This window comes from Amblyomma mixtum, chromosome 9 (assembly GCF_055824585.1).
Source record: "Amblyomma mixtum isolate Tamu chromosome 9, ASM5582458v1, whole genome shotgun sequence".
Classification (NCBI taxonomy): Eukaryota; Metazoa; Arthropoda; class Arachnida; order Ixodida; family Ixodidae; genus Amblyomma; species Amblyomma mixtum.
In genome coordinates, this window is record NC_143020.1 from 100,795,437 (window position 1) to 100,821,805 (window position 26,369).

The 26,369-nt window shown below is 45.9% G+C and overlaps 1 protein-coding gene across 1 annotated transcript; it reads left to right on the forward strand.

Annotated features, from left to right (window-relative positions):
- Positions 1 to 5,650: 5,650 nt before the first annotated feature.
- LOC149330363 (uncharacterized) lies at positions 5,651 to 15,261 on the forward strand. Its single transcript, XM_089559407.1, has 4 exons — positions 5,651 to 5,738; positions 7,357 to 7,537; positions 11,246 to 11,387; positions 15,148 to 15,261. Exons 1-4 carry the CDS (start codon positions 5,651 to 5,653, stop codon positions 15,259 to 15,261), a joined length of 525 nt encoding a protein of 174 aa, XP_089415533.1.
- Positions 15,262 to 26,369: the final 11,108 nt, after the last annotated feature.

A 26,369-nucleotide genomic window follows, 5' to 3' on the forward strand; every position in this document is an offset into this window, starting at 1 on the left:
CGCGGATGATGTTGCAGTTTGTACGGTGGACCATGAGAGCATAACCGAGGCTGTCAAATGTGTCCGTGAGTTCTCTCAGGTTACCGGAAGCGGGGTGAACTGGGCCAAGTGCCTTGAGTTCTGGCATGGACGGTGGCCATCGAAGCCTGACCACTTTGCAAATGTGACGTGGGCGAAAACCCCAACCAAGTACTTAGGCGTCGAGCTTGATGGTTACCGCCAAAGCGAGCAATATTGGCAAGAACAGACGAAAGCGCTACGGGAGAAAGCGGAGAAGTGGAAAGGTGCCAACTTATCGATTTTCGCCAGGGCTACTGTATGTAACCTTTTTTATATCAGTAAACTTTGGTTTGTTATGCAAGTTTTGCATTGTTCGCGTGTAAACGTACAGAGGCTCCACAGGATTTTCGCCGTCTTTGTTTGGGCTGCAGAATGGGAACGCTGCAGCAGAACAAACTTATTCCGTCGGGTGAAAGACGGTGGCTTGGGACTTGGACACCTCTTTTTGCGGCAAGTGGTCAACCGGTTTTTGTTTTTTCGCGACGTTTCCGACCCTTTCTTGCGCACTGTCTGCCAAGTTAGGCTGCGGCGCCTACTGCCGGAGTTTGTTGTCTCCACCGAAGAAGTTACGTGTAGTATATTCGGCTATTACAGAGAGGTCGTCGCAAGTGTTAGATTTCTTTCAGTGCGTTTTTCTAATGAATATCTGTGTTGTGTAAAACGGAAAAAGCTGTACCACGATTTATGTGACACTGTTTTGCCACAACCTTTGTATAGAGCCTTATACAGTGGAGGCCCAGGCTCAGACGTCTTAAAGAGAGTAAAGAAAATGCAGGTGCCACCAGGCGCTAAGACCTTTTTCTTTAAATTACACACCGGAACGTTGTCAGTAAAGAAATTTTTCGAGGGAAAGGATTTATTTTTACCTTGGGGTTCGCATTGTTTAATCTGTAAGCAGCCGGAAACAATAGACCATGTTTTTTTTACATTGTTGGGAAGGGGTTTATTTTTGGGATGTTTTGCAACGGACTATGAAGAAAGATTTCCCCATAGATTCGCATGGCATTCGATATTTAAGCATTGATAATGACGACGGGGTTCCATTTGATTTAATTATGCTCCTGGGTCTCCACTGTATATGGCGCTCCAGAATGGCAGGCTATCACTGTGCCAGGGAAGCACGCCCTGCCCGAATTTATTTTCGAGAGTCTATGGATTGGTTTGTCGCTATACAAAAAGCGGTTGCGGAACCTCCCGACTGGCTCTCAAGGGTAGAGCCTTTGTTGTCTTTGCGGGAGTTTTAATGTGACGAAGCCAGCCTGACGATGGCTGAGTATGTCTTTCAATGTGTTCATTGTCCTGTACTATTGCTTTTGTGATTTGTCTGTTCCTTTTTTTTTGTGAAGTGTTGTTTTCCAAAGCCAGGAAATAAAGAAAAAAAAAAAAAGAGCCGCCGCGGTGGCTATGGTGCTCGGCTGCTGTCCCGAAAGACGCGGGTTCGATCCCGGCCGTGGCGGTTGAATTTCTTTGGATAAGAAATTCGAGGCCCGTGTACTGTGCGATGTCAGTGCACGTTAAAGAACCCCAGGTGGTCGAAATTTCCGAAGCCCTCCACTACGGCGTCTCTCATAGCCTTAGTCGCTTTGGGACGTTAAACCCCACAAACTAAACTAAACTCATACGGGTTTAACGTTCAGAACGACTCAGGCAATGAGGGACGCCGTAGTGAACGGCTTTTTTTTTTCGATGGGATCATTTTTGGGAGAAGATGACTACACGGAGAGAAAGACAAACAGCGTACGCAACGAGAAGGAGATCAAGAAAGTGACATGTCGCCGTGCGTGCCTAAAGCCCGGTAAGAAGCGTGCAACAGCGGTCCACTTCATGAGCGTCCGTACGACCAGCCAGGGATGCTGCTTTAGGGCAACGGCAGACCAGTCGCCTATTTATCATGGCTACAAATATCTCTAGGCCTTGTACCAGGCTTCCACAGGAAAGAGACGCTTTTAAAGGCTTCCATCGGATATATTGGGGCGCCCTGGCGTCGAATTCATTAGTACATGACACTTGTGATTATTTTCTGTCAGGTGAAAGCTAACCGGGAATAGAGAAGCACGGTTAGCTGCTAGAACCAGCTGCTTTCAACATGCATGTATAAGTTGGCTAAGCAAAATTCTGATATTTGCAGTGTGGCGCCGGTCCAAAAAATCCGCTTCCTATCCTAACTTTGCTTGCTGCCCGTCAAAGGCCCGAACTGGCGGCCGAAAGAGCGCGCGCGACACAGTACAGTAATACCCAGACAAAAAAAAAAAAACCTCGACATTATAATCAGAACAGCCTACGAGAAGGCTCTGGGACTCCCTCTTGCGACATCGACGCACCGGCTCTTGCGATTGGGTGCGCACAACACGATAGATGAGCTGATAGAGGCACACCTTACGGCGCAGGTGGTACGGCATTCCACTACTCGGACTGACTGACAAGTCCTGGGGGATTTAAACATCAATTACCCCCGACAGCTAGACACCAAAACCTACGTCCCAGCCTCATGGAGAGGAAAACTCAAGGCAGCTCCACTACCAAGGAATATGCACCCTGATTTTCATCAGTCAAGATGACAAGCACGAGCCGAAGCCATGAAAAGGCACTACGGCAGGCGCGAGGGCGTGTTCTATGTCGATGCTGCGGGTCCCGAGCAGGGAATTCTGGCCGTCGCGGTAGTGCACCAAAATTAAACAGTGGACGGACTAGTACTGACTAGCCAGGACATACTGGCTGCGGAAGAAGTGGCGATTGCTCTAGGTGCAACACACACTAGCTCAGAATACATTCTCACAGATTCACGGACAGCGTATCGCAATTACCTCCGGGGCAGGGTCGCACCGCTAGCAGCTAAAATCCTGCAAGATAGCAACACCCGCGGCTACCAACGCACATAAAACACTTAATATGGGTACCAGCTCATCAGGGCATCCCAGGGAACGAGAGCGCACATGCCTCAGTCCGAGCATTTCTCCCCCAAGCACCCAATACGGATGCCGTGGAACTTCCTACCCCCCTACTAACTTACACAGTCACACTTCAGCATTAAGATTATCCCGTCTGGTCTGCCCTCCGCCGGCTAAGACACTAGGCAAAGGGGAGAAACAACACCTCCGAAAGCTACAGACCAACACTTACAACCCAAGAAGACTACACGCAATAGACCCGAAGTCATGTGACTCACAATGCCAATTCTACGGGGAGAAGGCGGACCTGTACCATATGGTATGGGTCTGCCAACGAAATCAGGCGATCACTGTTAATAACCAGCCAATGCAGGAGGGGTGGGAGGCAGCTCTGACCATCTCGGACGAAACGAGTCAAAAGCACCTCATTGAAAGAGCCCGGAAAGCAGCTTACGCTAATGGGGTTCCGATCTGAGAGCTCCAACCACCACTACGACCTCCTAAACTATTTCATTAAAATATTTTCACCACCATCTACCCAGACATCAATTGTTCCGCGGTGTCGCTTCGCACGGCTCTTTAGGTCATTTATACCTCCCCAAAAGTGCATCACTATCCAATCCTTTTGCTCTCGTAATGTTCACCAGCACAAATAAAGCGGTGTTGAACAGTCTCTAAGTAGAAGTGTGTTAGTGTAAAGCGTGACCAATAGCGTGAACTATTGATATCCGAGCTTAAAAAAAAAGAACGACAGAGGTACCCTACTAAAAAAAAATTGGCTGTGGCTTAGCTCGGTTAAGCCCGGTAATTGCGAAGTAATACGTGGTTCTGCTGTCGTTCTTCTCGTTCTTCTGCTGTCTCCGTAGCTCGCTGATGCTTTCTCTTTGCAACCTGCCGAAGCGTATAGGCTGGAGGCGGCATCTCATGGTCTTGACGAGAAGAGCGCACTCAGGCCGCGGCCGTGGCTATGCGCCGTGCAAGGCAACGGCGTCAGATGGGGCCCCGTTTTTAAGCAGATGGTATGACGTCACATAGCGCGCAGCGCCCCTGGTGAGAGGAGCGGGAGTCAGGCCGTGGCTATGCGCCGCGCAAGGCGACGGCGTGAGATGGGGCCCGTTAGCGCTGATAGCGCCGATCGGGCGAGCCATTTGTTCCTGCCGCGGGGAAAAAGGGGGCGCCCCCACAACCTTTCTCTATGCAGTGGCAGAAAGCGCGGATGAATGTTGTGGACGTTATTAGCGGCATTATGGAGGTTCATGTATTCTTTCTTGGGTACGCCACGTCACTACCTGTGTTGGAGCCCGACAACCTCTCATCTTCGCTTTCTCAATCTTTAAATCGGTCCTTCGCCTTCTTCTGACACAAGTGGAAGGCCAGAGAGGTATATCTTTTTTTTTTTTGGCGCACGTGCTGCCCACCATCTCTCTTATTTTTAGTTTCAATGACTGCGGACATTATGTTCCCCGGTATGAAACTGACCAGATCATGCACATTCGGTTCTGGATACCGCATGAAATCAGGTTGATATCTTGCAGTGCAAGGCGTGAGCTGTTCCTTCATTTTTGAAATTAAGCCTTTAGTAATGACACTTCATCTAAACACGCATATGTCAGTAAAACAAAAAATAAAAGAGAAACTGGTTTTATTTTGGCTTGTGGGGGTTTAACGTCCCAAAGCGAATCAGGCTATGAGGGACGCCGTATTCAAGGGCGCCGGAAGTTTCGACCACCTGGAGTTCGTAACGTGCTCTGGCATCGCACAGTACACGCTCCTCTAGAATTTCGCCTCCAAAAGAGTAAGTAATCCCCATATTCTCTTGTCTCTACTATCAGCGGTGAACACCGATGGTCCATCTTTTCTGCCAACGTTTCATTTAGTTTGCGTTTTATTTTGACCTCTGATATCAGTCGCCACTCCCGGTGGGGCCTGACGCCGCTTTCATCGTAGCGCAAATACGCCCATGATACCGCATACTTGCAAGAATCCACTCCATCGCCGATTCCAAACTGGCAAATCGGTTCCCGTCGCCGGCGAATGGTGGAGCACGACGATGGGTTTGGCATGCCTGCAGTGCTTTATCGGTGTTCCTTCCTGGCATGCTGCAGTGCTTTCTCGGTGTTCCTTCCGTCCCAGGATGGAAGCTCGTCGTGGTTGCAGGAACAAACATCTTGAGTACCCTGGAACACAATCGGACTAGATGCGGCAGTCGAAGGACGGCTAGCGGCGGAACCACGAACAGACCGACCGTGCCTGTGATTGGTCGTTTTTCTCGTGTTGGTTACGTCACAAATGACGCCATCGGCAAATGGAACGAAAATGGAATCAAACGGCCAAATACCGATGCAGCATTATCTGTAACATCTCCGTGATGAATTAGGTATGACTGGAGTACCGGATACACTGTGCGTATGTTTTCACAATGTCCATGGAACTGTCGCCGTTCGTTTTCTGGGCAGCGTCGTCGCCGTATGTAGCAAGACGGATGTAGCTGTGCTGGGCTCACGTAAACATTTCACCACTACTGTACACAGTTGTGCAAAGGCATCAGCGATGCTTTGAGTTAACGCCTTCGTGTTTGCGTTATTCAAGCCGCATGCCTATCCTGGGCGCCTCTTGCGGGAGACACGGTTTGTATATAAAGCAGGGCAGTGCTCAGCAAGTGTTGAGTGTGCGGAGAACTGCACATCAAAGCGACTGGAGCCATGCTTTCCGTGGTGTTGCTTCTTGCCTTCGCCGGGTGTTCACTAGTGGCAGGTTCCGTTCAGACGCCGGAGATCACCCCTTGTTCAAGTGAGTATTAGGTGGGGAAAGTCTGGTAAAGACGCTCCTTGTTTCTACTTTACCGGTGAATGCTTGATATCAGGGTTAACGAATATATGCCATGAAAACGGGCCAATTGTTCTCTAAGCTAAAACAATCGCGTCAAAAGTGAAGGGAGTATGATTTAAAATGAGTACGGGCATGAGCAGTTTAAATGTGCAACGAATGAGTTCATTGGTATATCCTGCTCCAAGTTTAAAACATTTCAGACAGTGCAAGAACACAGGGAATAACCGAGAACAAAGATATTGCACTTCCCTGGTGTTCTTCATATAAAGAATTGGTTATGACTTCAATGCCGATCTGGAAAGATACAAAGGGTATTATGGCAGGAGCATAACTGTTTAGAACAAAAAATGAAGGCATAGTTTTTTGCTCGTAATTAACGTGTTTTCACTGCCTTCGAGAGAAGTATGTGTTCTTTAAAACTGCCTCAATTGATCTGTTCTTCGTTGTGAACTCAAGAACCAACTAGAGGTGAACTAGACAGTAATGTGAAACTCATTAAGAGCTTGACTAACTTACGTTGCTTTAACGCGTCACTTTAAGCTTGGGTTGAATAGGGACTTAAATTGGGATTCAGAAAGTTTAAAAAGAATTCTGACAATTAAAGACGCCATTGAACATAGGCGGCAACAGTTAAGTAATGCACAACCAGAGGGCGATGATAACGAGAAAGCTTCGTTGCACGCGACTAAACTCAAGTTGCAGGAACGTAGCCACTCAATGCAATGAGACATCTGCGGCCCTGTCTTGAACCAATATTTTGGCTCAGAGCATTTTCTCTAGTTCAGACTAGTGCGACAACCGTGTTGCGGGATTTACTTGACGGATTGTTTTCCTCGCGGCTGAACTGTCTGTGTCATCACTCATTTAGGTGAGAATGAAAAGCGAACAGGTTTATTTCAAGGCTCAAGGTGATGGCCGATAGTCGTGACTAGCTGTGCGCCAGCAACCTCGATGACAATGAAGTCGAAATAATACCACTAGCATCGAGATCAAAAAAAAAGACTCAGGCTCCGGTCGGCCCTCGCCCATAAACTCTCTCAAATTTTATGTCACAACTCAGATGTGAAGGCATGGAACGGTAACCTCACTGCCATGCCTTGTGTCTTTGCATAATGTCAGAACATTCCAGTTATTTTTTTAAATAGCGGGAAACAAAGGGCGGCATATGCTAGATGTTACCTGTAATAATGTCAAGATATTCATTCTAATTAAATTGTTCAGAAGAGGTGTAATATCCTTATATTTTGAGGGTACAGCCAACTCTGTTAAAAACAGCCGAACGTGATGCTGCAGTACTAATTTTGAGTTGGCATTGACCAGTTAATAGGTTCAGCTCGAGAAAACAAGGCTGCTAACTATCCTCTCTTCGACAACGGTTGTATTGGAACCTGCTGCATGTAAACTACAAGACATGGCTTCAATGCGAAATGGAGTGCCACTGAGCAGGACTAAACCCTTTCAGTTAACTCAATGTAGCATTGATAAGTGACCTTACACACTTCTTTACAGCCATCTCATTCGCTTTGGCACGAAGGACTCCACGTTGATTATATGGTACTGTGTTTTGCTCACTCCAAAGGAGGTGAGAAGAATGTCAGCTTCAGCAACATTTCCATCTCGGACGCCCAAATTGGAAAAATAATGACCTCCAACTTCACCCTAATCACGTCGCAGAAGCTGGAGTCTGACCACAAACTTGAAGTCACAGTTTCTACTGCGGCTGGGAAGAAGATCCACTGCTACGACTCCATCGGTTCGTGGTATGGATGTCTTTGACACGCTAATATAAAGCCTCTTTAGAGTCATCAGCTACTTGCATTAATATCACGTGATTTAGGCATACTGCAGGTCGAAGGCCGCTCGCTTTTTGGTCTTCTCGCCCTGCCCTACGCAAGGTTAGGACATCCTAGACAATCAAAATTTTTCAAGTTGCCAATCGGACAAGGAGAAGAGCAAAACGCTGAGGCAGCTTATGTGTATCCAACGTTAGCAATATCGAACGAATACTGCGTCATTAGTCATCTTTGATATATCCGGTACAAATGTTTCGTTATATCCGAATATCCATTTTTTATGCGGACGTATACAGCGCAATAAGACAAATCATCTGACATTACTTCGAATGTCCTCCGTCAATTAGTTTGGCAGTAATGAGTAATGGAGCTTTGAAGTTTGAAGAATGCACGGTTCGTGGAACCAAAAGTCATCGGTGCGAATCCTTATGACTAGCTACGCTTTGAGTTGACTAGTAATATTATGCTCCGTAACGCGCCGCTTAATCGTTTCGTACCACTCCGAACATTCTGCGCCAATTAGGTGGTCCACAATGTGTGTACCAGTGGTACCACCCACTGGTCCCACTTGAATGACCGAGTGTTTCATACTATCGCGACCTTGGGTAATATGGGCATTAGAGTTAACGCTCTAAAACAGTCCAAAGAACAAGGATTAGGGAGCAAAAACACAGTTCGTGAGTCTGTACTGATTACCGTGTCTCTGTCGTCCGTGCTGTTTTGACCATCCTGCAGCAGCTTGGCCGTCAGCTCACAATAGTTAATACCACGCCATATGCCACCTTCGTGCACGTTTAATTTCACTTTTATTGCGAAAGCAATACTACTTGCACTTTCACGCCTTTGCCGTGCCGCGGTCGTGACCACCATTGACCTTCATTTGACCTTGATTGCATTAGATTGGATTAGGTTGGATTAGTTTAGATTGGATTGGACTGGACTGGACTGGACTGGATTGGATTAAATTACATTCGATTAGATTATATTACATTGGATTGGATTGAATTGGATAGGAGTGGATTGGATTGAATTGAAATGGAGTGGATTGAATTGCATTGGATTGGGGTGTATTGAATTGGAGTGGATTGGATGGGGTTGTATTGGTTTGGATTGGATTTGATTGAATTGGATTGGATTGTATAACCAATGCATCACCACAAGTCTAACCACAAGCACCACCTCCAGCTACACTACCAGCTGTACCATGGCGTAGGTACGGATATTGCTTTCGCAATTACCGGGCTTAACCAAGCTAGGCCACAGCGAATTTTTTTTAACACCTCTGACACTGTAACAAACTGCTACCTATGTTTCTCCGCAGCACACGTTCAGTCCATGCCCGTTTCCGCTAGCTTACTTCTGCTGAAATATCCTCCCCTAAATCTGTACTGGGCGAATATAATTTTTAAACGTAACAAATGTATCATGTGCAGGTTTCTCCTCTGAAATATTTCTGAATCGCTCTTTAGCAGCTAAGAATGGCGCCGATACATCCTTCAAAGCTTTCGTACTTATTTAATATCCAGCCTACTTGTCTTTGATTAGCCAGTTATGATTAGTATCAATATTTGACAAAAAAAATGTCGTTTATAATGCGAATTCACGACTTCTCACATTACGTGAAAAGCCGGCGCCGTAAGTGCGTGTGTCTGTGCCTTCGCAGATGGTACAGAAAATCCAACGGATGGCAAGAAAAGCGCGGCGTCGTCTTCCTATGCATGTCGTTCGGCTATGAATACTCGCCACCGGCCGGCCTCCATGTGGCGCTAGTTTTCCAAACAACATTACTTCGTTGTATACAAACGCTTCACAACAAGCGTTTATTGTAAAGCTTGGTTTATGGGGGTTTAACGTCCCGAAGCAACTAAGGCTATGAGGGACGCCGTAGTGAAGGGCTCCGGAAATTTCGACCACCTGGGGTTCTTTTACGTGCACTGACACCGCACAGTACACGGGCCTCTAGAATTTCGCCTCCATCGAAATTCAGCCGCCGCGGCCGGGATCGAACCCGCGTCTTTCGGGTCAGCAGCCGAGCACCGTAACCACTGAGCCACCGCGGCGGGGCGTTTATTGTAAAGCGTTCCGAGTGGTGGGCCATTACGGTTTCATGTGGTATATAGCTTACATATGCTAGTCAAGTTGGAGGCTAGCTTGCGAGTGCGATTCGAACCGACGACATACGCATCTTCAGTTGTATGCCCTCCCAGATTCTTTAACCCTTACCTTCAGGCACGGTTGAGTTATCCACCGATATCCGACACAATTACTGCGTCATTTTCTTTAATCAAGAACCAATTTTCATATCAATATTCTGACCCCTCCGCGGTGGCTCAGTGGTTACGGCGCTCGGCTACTGACCCGAAAGACGCGGGTTCGATCCCGGCCGCGGCGGCCGAATTTCGATGAGGGCGAAATTCTAGAGGCCCGTGTGCAGTGTGATGTCAGTGCACGTAAAAGAACCCCAGGTGGTAGAAATTTCCGGAGCCCTCCACTACAGCGTCCCTCATAGCCTGAGTCGATTTGTGACGTTAAACCCTGGTAAACCAAACCATATCAATATTCTGATGCAACCGTTCGTCCTAGAACGTTCCGTGTGGTGTCATGCGGGACCGTGTGTGTGGTGTGTGTGGCTGGGTGGGTGTCAGTGCATTCAGGGATATCAGTGCTTTAGCATTGCCTACCTAAGCAGACTTAAGTGTCTGTGCTGATTTTTTTTCTCTTCCATTTCTTACATTGCTGGCTATGCAATACAGCGCATGGTCAATGATGAAGGCAGTAGATAGGGAATTCATACTGGTGAACAGCGCAAAAAAGGCGGGACAACAACAAGACAAGCGCTGACTATCAACTGGGTTTATTGAAGGACGGAAGGGTATATATACATCCACATCCACAGGCAAGGTGTCGAATGCATCAGCAGTCCTTCCGTGGCACTTAGCAACAAGGAATTGGCTTACATCACTTCACATGTGACATAAGTTTTGATTTTCACGTCCCTTTTCACACTATCTTCTTACTTCTTTGTGTTATGTTTTTGTATATATACCCTTCCGTCCTTCAATAAACCCAGTTGATAGTCAGCGCTTGTCTTGTTGTTGTCCCGCCTTTTTTGCGCTGTTCACCAGTATGAATGCATACCAACTCGCCCAGATCTCAGCCTTAGTAGATAGGGAAGAAGCGCTTTCCGTATTTTCTGCATTATATGCTTCCCAAGGTTCAAAGTATCTACAACGTGCATAGATGGTAGAGCAAATGTTTGAACTATTTCAGAAAATTCTCTCTTCGTTTCCTTGTGGAGACTCTTTCTCGTTAACGCAGACGTTGATTTTGCCAGCTCCGGAAAGCTTGGAAATCAACATCGCAGCGAAGACAGACATTAGCATTGCCGGAACAAGCTTAGGACAGCGCTGAAATGGTTATCCGTGTAGAAACGTCAGGCAGCAGCAGACCTGAAGCTTCCAGTTCTGACAGCTTGTTCCTGGGAAGCCTTGCGGAATTATTTTTAGGAAGCGTAAAGCCGTTGACAACAATAATGAACGACTGCAATCAACTCTCCTGCTTACTTGTACTGAAGCCTTTGTTTTACAGTTCCATCCGTTTTTTTCCTAAAGCCAGCAAGAAAGCTGTGAATCATTTTGATGAAAATCCACGTCTTTAACTGTTTGTTTCCTTCAGCACTTACCACATCTGCGGCGGAAGCTCCACAGCGGAACAGCTTTTAGGTCAGCCATGGAACAACACTTGCCCTGTTCCAGTGACTACGATGCCAGTGAGCTACAGCCTTCGCCTGCCCTGGTTCATACAGATAGCGATTGGTGTAAGTAGGTCATGATTCAAGGGCATCACGAAAAAAAATGGAGGGGACAGATAAGCTCCTCCTTAAGGGTATGATGCGATAACGTAATGAGTTGTTTCCCATATATGCAGAACAGGTCATTCTCTACTTTACATTCATAGACCGCTGGGAGCCTTGATGCCACTCCTGGACAAATGGCGCAGTCGTTAAGCGATAAGCCACTGCCATGCGATGCGACACACGTTGCTTTTACCGAGCTCTCAATCATTACTGTAACTGGCACCTGCCAAGGTAGGCAGTTTTCTCACAATCGTATGTGCGGGCTGTGAAGAAGCCGCAAAGTCACGGGACCTAAGTCGCCCACTTGCCTCCTAGGCTGCTTCTCTGAGAAAATTTCGTGGATTTTTCGCTCACGGTGAATGACGTCGATGACGCCGACGGCGACGCCAACTACTCAGCGACGTCGACGGCGACGCCGGATTTTTTGCGACGCGAGCTCCTTAACGCTCTCACTTTAAAAGAGGAAAAATAAGCAGCGTTTCCGCTGTGTTGAATAATGCGTTAAATGCAGTGATAACGGCCCTTTTCGCTCATGTCGTTCTTGATCTGCGCCTCAATGTCACGTCCCTGTAGCGGCGGCGGGCCTCGTTACCTCGCCACTAGCTTCCACGTGTCTTTGTTTTAGAAGGAAAATCGATAATTGCTCATTAGCAATTTTAACCCAAATTCAAATCATGAACTAACAGCCCTGCAGCCCTGCAAGAAGTGCGCATTAGCATCCCCACAAGCGCAGCCATACGGCTACTAAGGAAAGCTGCGAAGCTCTCACAGAACCTTCGCTTTTGAAGAAAATTCGTCCTGGTCAGGGGTTCGAACCAGGAACCAGCATCCGCTCTGCCAACTGAGATAACCTGGAAGGTTAGCAGTTGGCTGGGAGAAACGGAATGGATAGAGAACTAGATAAAGGAGCAGAACTTGCTCCTTTATTACAAATGTCCTCCAACGCGAGAGATTTACTTAAATAACCTTGGGCTAAGGCTCATCCTTTCCACGATACCTCACTGCGCACAGCAGTAGGAGAGCCGCTTCCCCTCCACTGCTTGCTTCTGCAATGCTTCTTCTCACGTTCGCCTTTTCGTCGCGCGAATCGGGAGGGGAGGGGGGGGGGGGGGGGAGTTCATTTTGAGGCTGTATTCTGTTTTGTCCGCCTTAGTGTGTCGTCATCAGCGTCTCTTATCGACGTCGACGGCGTTCAGTATAAGTGAAAACCCGCGAAAAACCCCAGAGAAGCAGCTTAGGTGGCAGGTGGATCACTTAGATCTCGTGATCTTGTGGCATGATCACAACGTGCCCACCGTGAGAGGTGGAAGTTGATTGATGATTGGTCGGTAGAGGTTGCTCGGGAAGAACAACCTGGACCTCACAAGCCCCACTGGTAGCAGCACCTGCCATCGCAGGGCAGTGGCGCATCGATCAACCGTTGCACCTCTACGCCAGGACTAGTGTGAGAACTTCCAGGGATCTATGAATGTGATGTAGACTGTTACCAATTGCGCCGATATGCACATTAGCCCATTAACGCTTCATCCCTTTAAAGTGTCATACCATTAAAGCGGATCTTAGTTGTCCCCTCTTATCTTTTTTTTGCAGCATCTGGGCGGCGAAAAAGACGGAGGAATTAGCGATTTCTTTGTAGCGAATTTGTGGGTAAAAGTAAAGGAACATTTGTGCTCTATATAGAGCTTAATTGGTTGTAGGCGGCGGCCGGCGGTGATATAGTTCCATAGGTATTTGGTAAGATGTTGGAAAGACCTTAGACGCTATAGGTTAGGTCTGGCAGTTAATGATCGAGAATAATTTTTCGTTTGATTATAACCGAATTATTGACCTCTCCTACAAAACTACAGAAGTCCGTCCTGAGTGAAAGACCTGTACAAAAAATTCAAGTCCCAACTCCGCACTTAAGTGTACGGGCTGCTCTGGAGGCCCGCACTCTCCTCGTTCACCAAGTGTCCGGTACAGTGAACATCATGATCATATCATTGTATAATAAAATATATGATACAACATGTGTCCCCGCTAAAGCTAATCGATCATTTTGAAAAGACGAATTGTCACAGCCCAGTGAAAGAACTGAGGGCTGAAGTGAGTCTCGTGACCTACTTAGGAGGCCTTTCTTTTCGTTCACCAAATGTGAAAAATTCCCAAAAAATGATCAGCTGACTTCTGAACCATTGGCGTCGGGAATAATGTGCCAATTACGATGTTGTAGTTGATCTTGAAAAAAGGGCTGGCCGAGATATTTGCAGCAAAGTACAATTCACACATATTTATTTATCGGCTGCAATATAAAGCTACCATTAATACGTGTGCCTCTCGTTTAGCGCACCCGGAAGATCCAATCGGGGACAGTGCTCCAGATATAAAGCGGTTTTTTTTTCTCTGATTCTCTGAGACAACTTTTCGAACGCTGAAGCGCCCCGGCATCATAGGGAAGCTTTACAGGTACAAGATACGTCATGCGGTATCATCGCTGCCTCTGTCGGTCTTCGGCATTTCAGGCTATTTGCCCTGAGGTGTTCAAACACATCGACGATGAGAAGGGAGCAAATGTTGCTGCCTTTCATACAATTGAATGAAGCTGTCCAGTGATTGTATACACTCGTCAGTTATCGCTTCTTATTGAATAGGCATGCGCACAAGCGTTGACGGGAGGATTGTTGCCAAGCAGAACACGGTTCAAACTGGCCATATTGTATCATCTATAAGGATGATGGTGTTTTTTGAGTATTCCTTCCCGTTATGTGAGTCCCTTTTGAAAGGTGCAGACTTCGCCAGAAGTAACCGGGCAACTATGGTATGTTTCTTAGCCTCGTAGCAAAGCACCTGTGGCGGACCTTAATATATGAATCTATGTACAGTGATGTGAACCCTTGTCCTCATGTTTTGACACTTTTCTGTCTTTAGGGGTGCCATAAAGGCTCCGTTATACGGTCGAGAAGTGAAAACCTGCTGCTCGGTTACTTTTGGCAAATGGAGTACATGCAACGATTTTACACATGCCTTTTAAAAGCTGCGAACAAAGGCTAGAAGTATCATTATGCAAATGTGACACTAGGAAAATGTTAGGCTCCGGACTATACTGTACTACGCAAACGGACGCAAAAACTTGTGGGTAAATGATAAGGCTGGAGTTGTTCGATTGGCTGGCAGTCCTCTGTTTTGCAGCAATGCCAAGCTAGAACCTCGTTATCTGCTATGTTACTAAATCATTGCATGGGAAACACCTGGCTCAGCAAGAAAAGCACCTTAAAATTGGAATCTAGCTGCCTCCGTGCATGTTTTTAATTTTCAGGTAAGTCTCGCGGCCAATACCTTTTGATGTGTTTTTGAATTTCGTGCATTAACCAGAGCCGGAGCGAAGGGCATCTGGAAAGATACTGGCCAATATACTAAGTGGCCTCGACAAAGCAGCGTAATGCCTGTCTAGACTACCCATGCCGTCCTTTCATGTATCAATAGACACCTACTTTTCCCTTCCTTAACAACCCGATTCCCCAACAAACGGCCTTGAACTTCCCTTTCTAAATAAACAGCTCATTCACTCATTCATTCATTCATGACACGAAAGAATAAGACAAGCAGCTGGCGAAGACGATGAAAAGCCCTGTTCAAACGAAGGTTATAGGGGTTTCAGAAGAGGAATCAAGAGTGGAAGTGCTGTGTTTACTGACAGTCACAACGGAGTATCTGTGTGCTCATCGTACTCGTTTCCTTTCAGAGCACCCCGACAACACTGCACATCAAGCTAAATGTGACCAAAGGTGAAACAGTGGTTGGGTGTGAGTTGTTCGACGTGAACATTGCAGGCGCCGACTCCGAAACGTCGGAATAAGTGTAGAAGTGTGGCTTACAGTCTCATTTTCGACACTGCGCACAGCGGCGACAAGGATATCCAGCAGGTGGGAGTCGAAGGCTTGAATAAAAAAATACTCATGGTAACAGCGTATTGTGAAATGACCTGGCATGCATCGATAATGCGCTTACCTGCCAGGGCGCACAATGCTAATGATCGAAGTAAAATTGGTGAGTTACTGAGGACGTGGCTATTAGTGAGCATCCGGCTGCCAAAGACCTTTAATTACAGCAGCATTCATTACAATAGCATCGGCGTACGTCTTGTGTCCATTCCCCCTAGTACATATTCTTCCCGCATGTAATAAGCATATATAGGCCAAAAATAAAGCTTAACGCAGCTGACGCCAAAAACGCAACGCGCATTTTGGATAGCGAGGAAAGAAGTGATGTAAAAAAGATTGGTTCCCAGGATATATATATATATATATATATATATATATATATATATATAAGGAAGGGGAATGAGCGGCTCGTTGTAAATATGACAGAAGCCAACAGCCACAGAAACCAAGGGGCACAGGGGATTTTTTTTTAAATTCATTTATTTATTTTGTGGTGTTGATTAATTTAGAATATTACTGAATATGTCATCGCTTAAAGCTAATTTATTAGAAAAGCAGAAGAAAAAAAAAACAACCACATGCCGCCGGTGGCATGTGGTTGTTTTTTCTTCTGCTTTTCTAATAAATTAGCTTTAAGCGATGACATATTCAGTAATATTCTAAATTAATCAACACCACAAAATAAATAAATGAATTTTAAAAAAAATCCCCTGTGCCCCTTGGTTTCTGTGGCTGTTGGCTTCATTCATATATATATATATATATATATATATATATATATATATATATATATATATATATATATATATATATATATATATATATATATATATATATATATATATATATAAGAAGTTGGGGAAGTCACATTGAAAAACTTAACAGATTTATTCAACGTTTCGACCAGGGACTGGTCTTTTTCTTGAAAAAGACCTTTTTCTTGAAAAAGACACACACACGCACACGCACACCCACACGCACACGCACACGCGCACACACACACACGCACACGCACACGCACACGCACACACGCACACGCACACGCACGCATGCACGCACGCACCAAATGCGCAGGTGCCAGCAGGTCGCTTATGCATCCACAATTGCGCCTTTCATAAATTTTTAAGAAGTTTTTCGTATTAGGGCAACAGGCTCTCATGTATCTTTAAAATGCTGAGTTCACTGAATTTTTTAGACTAAATTTTTTTTGCGGGAAATGAAAGCTCTTCTACCTAATAAACTTTTTTCCGGAATGTGATGTTTTGAAAAACAGGGTATTTTAAAAGGCAACTTTCTGACTAGTCTTTTTCTCGCATGAATGGTAGCGTCTGCAAACCTTGGCATGGTGAGGAGTCAGCAAATGCGTGGAGCCTGACCATGAGGAGTGTAGAATTAATGGCAATGCATAGGTAGTCATGTCAGTTATCAGTAAGATAGGATAATTGAAATCTATCACAGGTATCCACAACAAGACTATGATACCCTTCACACATTTCAAAGGAATGTGGATGTACACCAAATGAATATGCGTGGCCTTCACAGAAAGAGAAAAACCATTTAATTGGATGCACAATCGGAAGCAAAGCCAGCATTGTGTAACCACTGCTTAAAGGTTTGGTTTAATTTGGTTTATAAGGTTTAAAGTCACAAAACGACGCAGGCTACGAGGGACGCCATAGTGAAGGGCTCCGGAAGTTTCGACCACAGACTATCGAAGACGCATTCGAGATCAATCTTTTGCATGTAACGCAAGTTAGTGAAACAGAAGATAACTCGTTAAATGTAATGACTCCTCTTAGCGTCCTATATTTTCATTCCTCGTCTTCTTCGTATTCTTCGGCTTCTATGTCCACATCGAAAGATTGACAGCCAACAGTCGATCCTCCGTTGGTCACCTGAAAATCTAGGGAGACTGTCGTGGGTGCATGCTGAAAAAGAAGGTGACAAAAAGAAACGCAAGAATATAAATACATAAATCAAGAGGTCAAATTTCAATACTTCGATTCGGTTTGGTTTATGGGGTTTAACGTCCCAAAGCGACTAAGGCTATGAGAGACGCCGTAGGGGAGGGCTCCGGAAATTTCGACCACCTGGGGTTTTTTAACGTGCACTGACATCGCACAGTACACGGGCCTCTAGAGTTTCTCCTCCAAAGAAATTCAACCGCCGCGGCCGGAATCGAACCCGCGTCTTTCGGGTCCGGAGCCGAGCACCACAACCACTGAGCCACCGCGGCGGCAGTTCAAACTTCCCTACCTCCGAACGCTTTAATACCTTTCCCTGCATAAACATCGATGAAGGCTAAATTCATTTTTGAATTTATCACCCAGTAATGAGCCGCCTCGGTTTGAACATGTGCAGTTGTTTATTCGTATATGGATGGAACTTCGTGAGGGTCAAGGGGAGTTCACGCACTAAACGCCCCAGCCGCAGACCGCCACGCTAACACGCTGGCCGATGAGAATGTTCATCGTCATAATCATCATTATCTGCAACAACTTGGTTACATCCGAATACGAGGGCGATTGAAAAATATCATGAAGTCAAGGTCTGAATACCGTCTACAAACATATGCGAACGACATCACTTAGATACCCTTGCAGATATTTTGAATGGAGCTCGACCAGAATTTGAGGGAGCAAGCAGTCTCAGTTTGAAATGTGTGATCAAGAAATGTTAAGTTTGATTACATATAAACAGAATGAAACGATAAAACAGGATTTGCAATTAATGACTGGCGTGTGCTTTTTCGTTGGAACAGCAAGTAGGGATAGCTGTTTAATGCGATGTTGATTGCCTTAGGGCATAAAACGGTACGTAATGATAGATGAGGATGCCTAAAAAAATGAGAAAAGGTAGGGATAGTTGCTGCTGGAACATGACAGAAAGAACATTACTGCGCTAAAAAGACAAAGACAACCACGTGAAATACGGGACACACGCAGATGCTCAACTGGTTTTATTGTGGCATGCCGGACGAATATATAAAAAAGCCATAGATAACCACAGAAAAAAAAACATAGTACCTAAGCGAACAGCATGCAAAGTCGCGACACTGCCATAACAATTAAGGGACTGTCCAGAATAGAAAATTCGTTGTTTGCAAGTGAAACGGAAGACTGCAAAAGACTGGCTGGTACAGGTATCACATCTTTGCTTGATGACATATGCCTCCTTAATCTCTCGTGTAAGGCGAACCTTATGGCGGAAAAAGTATTTTAATCAGCGACAACCAGTGACGGCCCTCTCGTTTTCTGTCTTTATTTTTCTTTTATTTGCAATCCCTGAAATGTGCTGCTAAATGTAAATATAGGTCGGGTGATACGGCCCCTAGATGCACTTACAGACGAACATTGTTAGAACGGATCGACTTTCCAACAAGGCAAATATAACTTCAAAGCAGTTCCACGTAATGACTTAAGTAATAACCAGGAGGTTTCTGTTATCTCCTATCAACAACAACTGTGTCACCGCTCAAAGAACGTGGTCCACTGTTATGTTATTAAAGCTGTTTTTATGCCCTTTGAAACGAACTAGATTGCATCCCCGTACACAAAGAAAAAATTGCCAGTGACTTAGCTCGGCTATGGGAGGATACACGCAGCAAGAGCATGCGACACAGCTGGGGAAGCGAGCGGAGGCGAACGCAACGACGACGCAAGCAGTGTGATGTCATGCCAAATGGTGGCGGCGGCTCCGCGGCGAGGCGCGTGGTGTGGCGTCATTCCAGATGGCGCGGTGAGCACACGGCGTCCGCCAGCTGCGGCGGTTGCTAGGCGACAGCTCAAGGTCGGTTTCTGTGCCTCCTTGGAGCACCGCCACAGCGAAATCGCAAGTTCTCGGCCAATGTAGCTTTCGCTACAAAATCGCTTTGTCAACTGATTCTTGAAAAAAACAGCGCTAAGACGAAGGACAACGAAAAAGAGTACAACAGGACCGGCGCACTCTTTTTCGTTGTCCTTCGTCTTAGCGCTGTTTTTTCCAAGAAACATGTACCAACTAGCTCAACTCTCCGTTTTATTGTCAACTGATTTTTAGCCCGTTCATTCGTCATATTAAATTATCACAGGTCGCAGTAAGTAGCAGGTGTGTGTGTGTTTGGTTTGCTTTGATTTTATGGGGTTTAACGTCCCAAAGCGACTAAGGCTATGAGAGACGCCGTAGTGAAGGGCTCCGGAAATTTCGACCACCTGGGGTTCTTTAACGTGCACTGACATCGCGCAGTACACGGGCCTCTAGAATTTCTCCTCCAAAGAAATTCAACCGCCGCGGCCGGGATCGAACCCGCGACTTTCGGGTCAGTAGCCGAGCACCATAACCACTGAGCCACCGTGGCGGCGCAGGTTTGTGTGTGGTTGTGTACGAGATCCCTTTATATGTGAGAGGGTTTATGTTGGACAAAGGAACGTTGTATCAGCGTCCGTCTGAAGGAGCACCTAGAGGTCTCATGTCCACCTCACATTCACAATTAGCGGTACATTGCAGGGAATGCAAAAAAGGAAAAAAAATCAAGACAACAACAAGGTCAGCGTCCGCTGCTTTCACCGGCTGACATAGTTTCACTCCCTAAGGTCGAGACAGTAAGGAGTCTAAATTAACCAACAAAAGATTTAATACCTGTAGCAGCCATCCTTCTGTTTTCTCTCGCAGACTGCGAGTTTTCCTACCTGGACAACCTGCGGACTGTTATCGTAGATTCACCGCTTTCGTATCTGTCCGCGTAGCTGCTATTTTTTTGTGTCATTCTCTCTGATGTTTGTGTGTATATTACTTTGCATGTCCAAATAACATCAGTTGAGAGCCTGCGCATGTCCTGTCTTTTACTGTACTGTCTTTGTGCTTCCAGCGCAGTAACGTTCTTTATGTCATGTGTCGTGATATAATGCCATTTTTTTTCATAAAATGTTCAGAATATTCTTGTGAGTTCTCTTTCAATGAGAGAATTACTTCACTAAACTGACTTTTCACGCCGTATTGCTAGCGCAGTGGAGTTTCGGAACGACGAATCACCACATCTTTTTCTCGTCAAATGCATAAACCGTGTTGCGGTATTAAAGAAGGTGCGAGTTTAAAAACTTAGCACTCTGGTTACCTCTGCCATTTCTGTTTTGGTACCTTTACTATCGCGGGTGTTTTTCTTGTTCATTATGTGGTCCCAATAATATTACGTTCTCGATGGCCCCGGACCGTTATGCGCTAAACAAAGGGGACTAGCTGCTGCTTGACCGGGTTGCGTTTATATAAATAGGCTAGCAATGAAAATCGTCGTAAACTGGTTCTAGACCAGCTGACTTAATTGAGAGGTCGAATGGGACATGGAGAAATGTCGGAAACAGAGAGCGGAATAGGAGTTCGTTTAGAATTACTGAGATTTGTCCGCTTTCGGAAATAATTTAGGCGAGAAAGATGTTGCTGGACTTACGCCAATAAAATATTCCACAAATGAGGGCAGGGGGACGGCGTACTCTAGTTGAGCCGTCATTGCTGGAACGGGACAGGTGTTGTTCCACAGGTGACCAAGCAAGCGCTCGGCGATAGATTTTCCTTCGCACAATTTGTATTTGCTGCATTGGAATGAATAAAAAAGTGATTGCAATCCTTTCATATTAGAATGCAACTTAAGAAAAAAAGCAGTTTGTAATACTGGCCGTGGTGCGCTGCACATTGTACTACTATGCTGACGATTTCCAGCAGCGAATAAGATCAACTTTGATCAACTTCGATTAAGTTGATCAAGATAAACTTGTAAGCGCTTGTATTTTGCGCGATGTGCGGAAGATTTGTATGGCCAAACTGCCGACGGTAACCGCGCTTTACAAATTCTAAAAACTGTTACAGATATTACTTATGGCCGCTGCAAGCCTCTGAATAATCAAGCAGCCTTACAGTAATACTTAAAAGTTCTCTATTCAATCTTAGTGAGCTTTCCAGTTAGCACTTCTTATCTGTATTCTGATGTACTTCACCACTGATAATGATACGCAGAAAAACGTGCTCTTCTAACTCAAAAAGCATATCTTTTAAAAACTGCGTAAAGTATTTCGTGAATCAAACTTTATATATTTTAGGATGGCAAGATTCAGCTCACCATGACCCTATGACGCCAAAGCAAGGAACTTTCTTGTCTTCCATTGTGGTGATGGTTACCCTCAATTCCGGTTGAGAATCCAATGGTTTGGAAGTTTCGAATGTGAAGCTGACGGTCAAAACTTGGTTGATCCGTGCGTTCGTGATGGTAACGTTGGATATGCTGATGTGATTCGCATCTGCATTTGGGTGTAAATAAGTCATGTAACTGGTAATAAAATTTACTCTCTCTCGGTGAAGGGGCTATACCAAAGAATTTGAAAAATTCCTGGTAATATACAGCCGGAACATAACTTACAGTGGCTGTTGCACTTTCAGAAACTTGCAGAGCAAGTGAACGATTGCAAATCACGATTCATATCAGTCATGTGATTGATGCTAATTTGGCTTGCCTCTGCCACCTCCTTTTTTTTTACTTGTACTCCGAAGTGTCTTTGGAACTATGCAAAAAAACCAAACCTCCTCCTTCCTGTTCTCTTCTCTGCCTCTCCTCTCTTCTCCACTCTTCACACCATGAAGCTCTCCTATTTTCATGCCTTCAGTTGGTTGCCTTTCCTTCAGCTTACACGAGGAGTTGGCGCATAAGTGCTTGGTCTCATAAATATGTGGCGGCCAAACGATGCCAATGCTAGCGAGAAGGGAGCATGAAACCCAATTCCCTCCCGTAATTCAGCTGGTGTAAAGGTCTAATTCACCCTTGCACACCGGCGCATCCTCTTGTTGGTAAGAACAAAAATTTTCAGTCCAAGTCGTACCCCGCTGGCACGTGAACTTGCTGAGGCTTTCATATTACGGAACGAAAGAGCTAACTTTCACTGAAGCCTCAATCAAACTCTTTCAGAAAGAAAGCAGAGTTCTGGCACTAGCTTAGCGAATAATTTGGTGGACATGAATACATAATTATGCGTTTCATTCGGTTTTTTTTGGCTTATGGGACGTAAACGTCTGAAAGCGACTCAGGTTATGAAGGACGCCGTAGTTATGAAGGGCTGCGGGAAATTTCGACCACCCAGGTTTCTCTAACGTGCACTGACATTGCACATTACAGGGGCCTCTAAAATTTCGCCTCCATCAAAATGAAAGCGAAGCGGCCAGGCTCGAACCCCGCGCCTTTCGGGTCAGCAGCTGAGTGCCACAACGTTACACTGACCCACCGCTGCAGCCGAGCTGTTAATATCGTATTGATGCAAGGCATAGGATATCAGAAGGCCGAAAGCATACTGTACTCTCGTTGTGAAAATTCATAGTGATGACGATAGGCATTGCCTGTCTTAATCTCAACCCCCTCCACCCTGTGAACCCACTCATAGGCTTTCCTGGAACCATATCACAGGAGTTGAAGCATGCTAGAGACCATTTTATTTAAGGCCCACATGCATATAAGAGCTCAAGCCGTGCTAATAAAGTTTCTGAGGTAAACAGGCAGCAGGAGAACGGGGAAGTATTGGCTTCTACAGATTACAAACGCATACGCAGAGACAATTTGCCGATGAAAATGCCACTCGCTTGGCGGTCGTGCCAGCGCTTACCTGAGCATGGTGTCAGCTCGGGGATTTGCACCGAACATGCGACCAGCGTAGAACGCATGAGGGCAACGAACAGCAATGCAGACAGCATGTCGAGAGCTTGTTTGACGTGGATCTATCAGAGCAGACTGGACGTTGTCAAGCTTCACTACACGCTTTTTATACAAAACGTGTCTCTTCTCCAGTCGAAGCTGATCGTTACTACAGCAAAAGCAAAATGTATGACGCAGTGCACAGCAACGCATAACTTAAACCTTTACTGAGTCACTATTCTGGTTATTAATATTTTTCTGACATCGCCCTACGCATTTTTAATTAGGACTAAAGCCCAATAGATAGCATAGTGAAGTTATGCCATTAACATACTAGGAATTTTTAAAAATGAGGGGCATCTGCACCTGATGTTAGATGAAAGCCTCATGAAAGTGGGTTGCTCAATTTTGAAGGTCAGGCCTTGTCTAGAACACGAATATGGCCGGAAACTCCTTTTTTTTTATATAAGCGCATTGTGCTTCATACGTCTGACTGCGATCCGTGGCGTGTTCTGCTGCAGAATCCCTGCTATGCATGGTACTCTGTTTTTTGTTTTATGCTGTTGTGCCACGACAAATGAAACAGTTGATTTGAGTAAGGCATGCGTCTGTGTTCGTTTTATCTGCATGTCCCTCTGCGTAACTAGAAAGGTCATTTGGAATGGCAGACCTCATGTGAAGGACACCGTGGTAGAAAATGTCTGCTGTATCGCGAGCGGTTCTGTTCCCCGAATGCATGGCTTGCTTCAATATACGTACTACATATATTATGCATTGCAGCAAATTTATTGACAAAATTCGTCTAGTTCTTAGGCAATAGTGACATTTAATAAAGCACTGCATTTAGACACATGCGGTCACGGCAACTGTGCAGCTCATAGTTTTACCGGTCAGCCCATAGAAACTTTACTAGGCGCTTTTTATACACAACGTCTTTCTCCTCTAGCTGAGGCTAACCGTGGCTACAGTAAAAGCAAATTGTATGAGGCAGTGCATAGCAGCGCATAATTTAAACCTTGACTGGGTCAATATTCTGGTTATTAATATTCCTATGCAAATTTCCAATGCATTTTTAATTAGGCCTAACAAACAATAGATAGCAGACTGAAGTTATGCCATTAGCATATTAGGAAGTTTTAAAGATGCGGAGCATCTGAGCCTGATGTTAGACGAAAGGCCCATGAAAGTGGGGTTTCTTATTGTTGAAGGTTAGGCCTTGTCTAGAACACGAATATGGCCGGAAACTTTTTTTTTATATAAGCGCATTGTGCTTGATACGTCTGACTGCGATCCGCGGCGTATTTTGGTGCGGAATCCCTGCTATCCATGGTACTCTGTTTTGTGTTTTATGCTCTTGTCCCACGACCAGCGAAACAGTTGATTTGAGTAAGGCATGCATCTGTGTTCGTTTTATCTGAATGTCCCTCTTCGTAACTAGCGAGGTCATTTCCAATGGCAGAGCTCATGTTAAGCACACCGCGGTAGAAAATGCCTGGTCAGTCACGAGTGGTTCTGTTCGCCGCGTACATTGCTTGCTTCAATATGCGTACTACATATATAATGCACTGTAGCAAATTCGTCTAGTTCTTAGGTAAGAGTCACATTTAATAAAGCACTGCATTTAAACACATATGGTCACTGCGACTGTGCAGCTCATAGTTTTACCGGTTAGCCCATAGAAGCTGAGCGGTTAGCCTATAAAAGCTTTACTAGGCGCTTTTTACACAGAACGTCTCTCTTCTCTAGCTGAGGCTAATAGTGGCTACAGTAAAATCAAATTGTGTGAGGCAGTGCAGAGGAGCGCATAATTTAAACGTTGACTCAGTCTCTATTCTGGTTATTAATATTGCTGTGCAAACGTCCCATGCATTTTCAATTAGGACGACACACCGAAGAGATAGCGGACTGAAGTTATGCCATTAGCATATTAGGAATTTTTAAACATGGGGAACGTGCTTACCTGATATTAGATGCAAGGCCTACGAAAGTGGGGCTGCTTAGGGTTCAAGGTTAGGCCGTATCTGGAACACGACTATGGCAAACACTATACCACGGAACCGTATGCCGCGTGGGTGGATGCCGCATGCACAGGCGACAACGCGGTTGTAGCATCGTAAACCACTCCCTCCGACCGATTGGCACCCTTCACATATCCCCCATTGCTACTTCGGACGAGCAGGAAAAGACCGCCATTGCCGTAGCCATCCCACGCACTAAGGCCCTATATATTCTGTGTGACTATAAAACTGCCATACTAAGTATTGCTTGCGGGAGAGTTCACGTCTCTGCATTTGGCAAATTGACTTCCTCGCCGCACACCCGCCCCGCCACATGGAGCAAATATGGGTGCCTGCCCACTCCGGGAGTAGGCGCCAGGAGGTACAACGACATCCGATACTTCCTCAGCCAGCGCACAGCCACGCTTACCTTCGGCGACCACAGCCTACCAGGGATCGCGCTGGGAGCACGAGGAACGCCCCAGGGAGCCGTCCTCTCCCCTATTTTAATCAACATAGCACTTCTTCGCCTACATCATTAGCTAGCTCAAATTCTCGACATCCATTTCAGCCTCTACGCCGACGACATCACTGTCTGGGTTAACCATGGCAGTGATGCCGAAATAGAAGAACACCTACAATTGCCACTGACCACGATCGACGAATATATACGGGAGCGTGGCCTGACCTGCTCCCCTTCAAAATCGGAGCTCATTTTCTACCTGCCCAAGCAACACGATTCAGTCAATGCACCCATCTCCCCACCCTAGGTACCCATCCCATCGCACTAGTACACAAAATCCGCGTGCTAGGACTAGTTCTCCACTCCCACGGCGCACACGCAGAAGTCATGAAGACACTTCAAACCCACGCTCAACACACCACTCGATTGATTTGCCGCATAGCGAACCGGAGGGCTGGTCTACGCGAGCGAAACACAACTCGCCTCACCTAGGCTTACATCATAAGCCGCATCACATATGACCTTCCATACCTACACCGCAAACAGAAGGAGAGAGACCGGGTAAATGCGCTCCTACGTAGTTGCACGAGAACGGCTCTACGTCTTCCCCCCAGCACATCCAACCACCGACTCCTCAAACTCGGTGTACGCAACACATTTGAGGAGCTCAAAGAAGGTACCTTTACGGCACAAATATCCCGTCTATCCAACTCAGAGGCTGGTAGTAGTTTATTGTCCCAGTTGAGCCTGACCCCAATTACAGAGCCTACTGAGGGGGCCCCCCTTTCTGCTACCCTCCGCTCTAACCTCAACGTAACACCCTCCCCAAGAAAATGCGTCCTGAGCGAGACAGGGAACGCAGAGTAGCAAGGGCTCGGGCCCTTCACGAACAGTATAGCGAGAAACGTGAGGTGTTCT

Bases quoted from the DNA above. Each gene is read 5' to 3' on its own strand.
- LOC149330363 (XM_089559407.1), top strand. From the start codon at position 5,651: ATGCTTTCCGTGGTGTTGCTTCTTGCCTTCGCCGGGTGTTCACTAGTG. The intron at 5,739-7,356 runs GTGAGTATTAGG...CTCACTCCAAAG, and splicing joins GGAGATCACCCCTTGTTCAA to GAGGTGAGAAGAATGTCAGC. The intron at 11,388-15,147 runs GTAAGTAGGTCA...GTTTCCTTTCAG, and splicing joins TCATACAGATAGCGATTGGT to AGCACCCCGACAACACTGCA.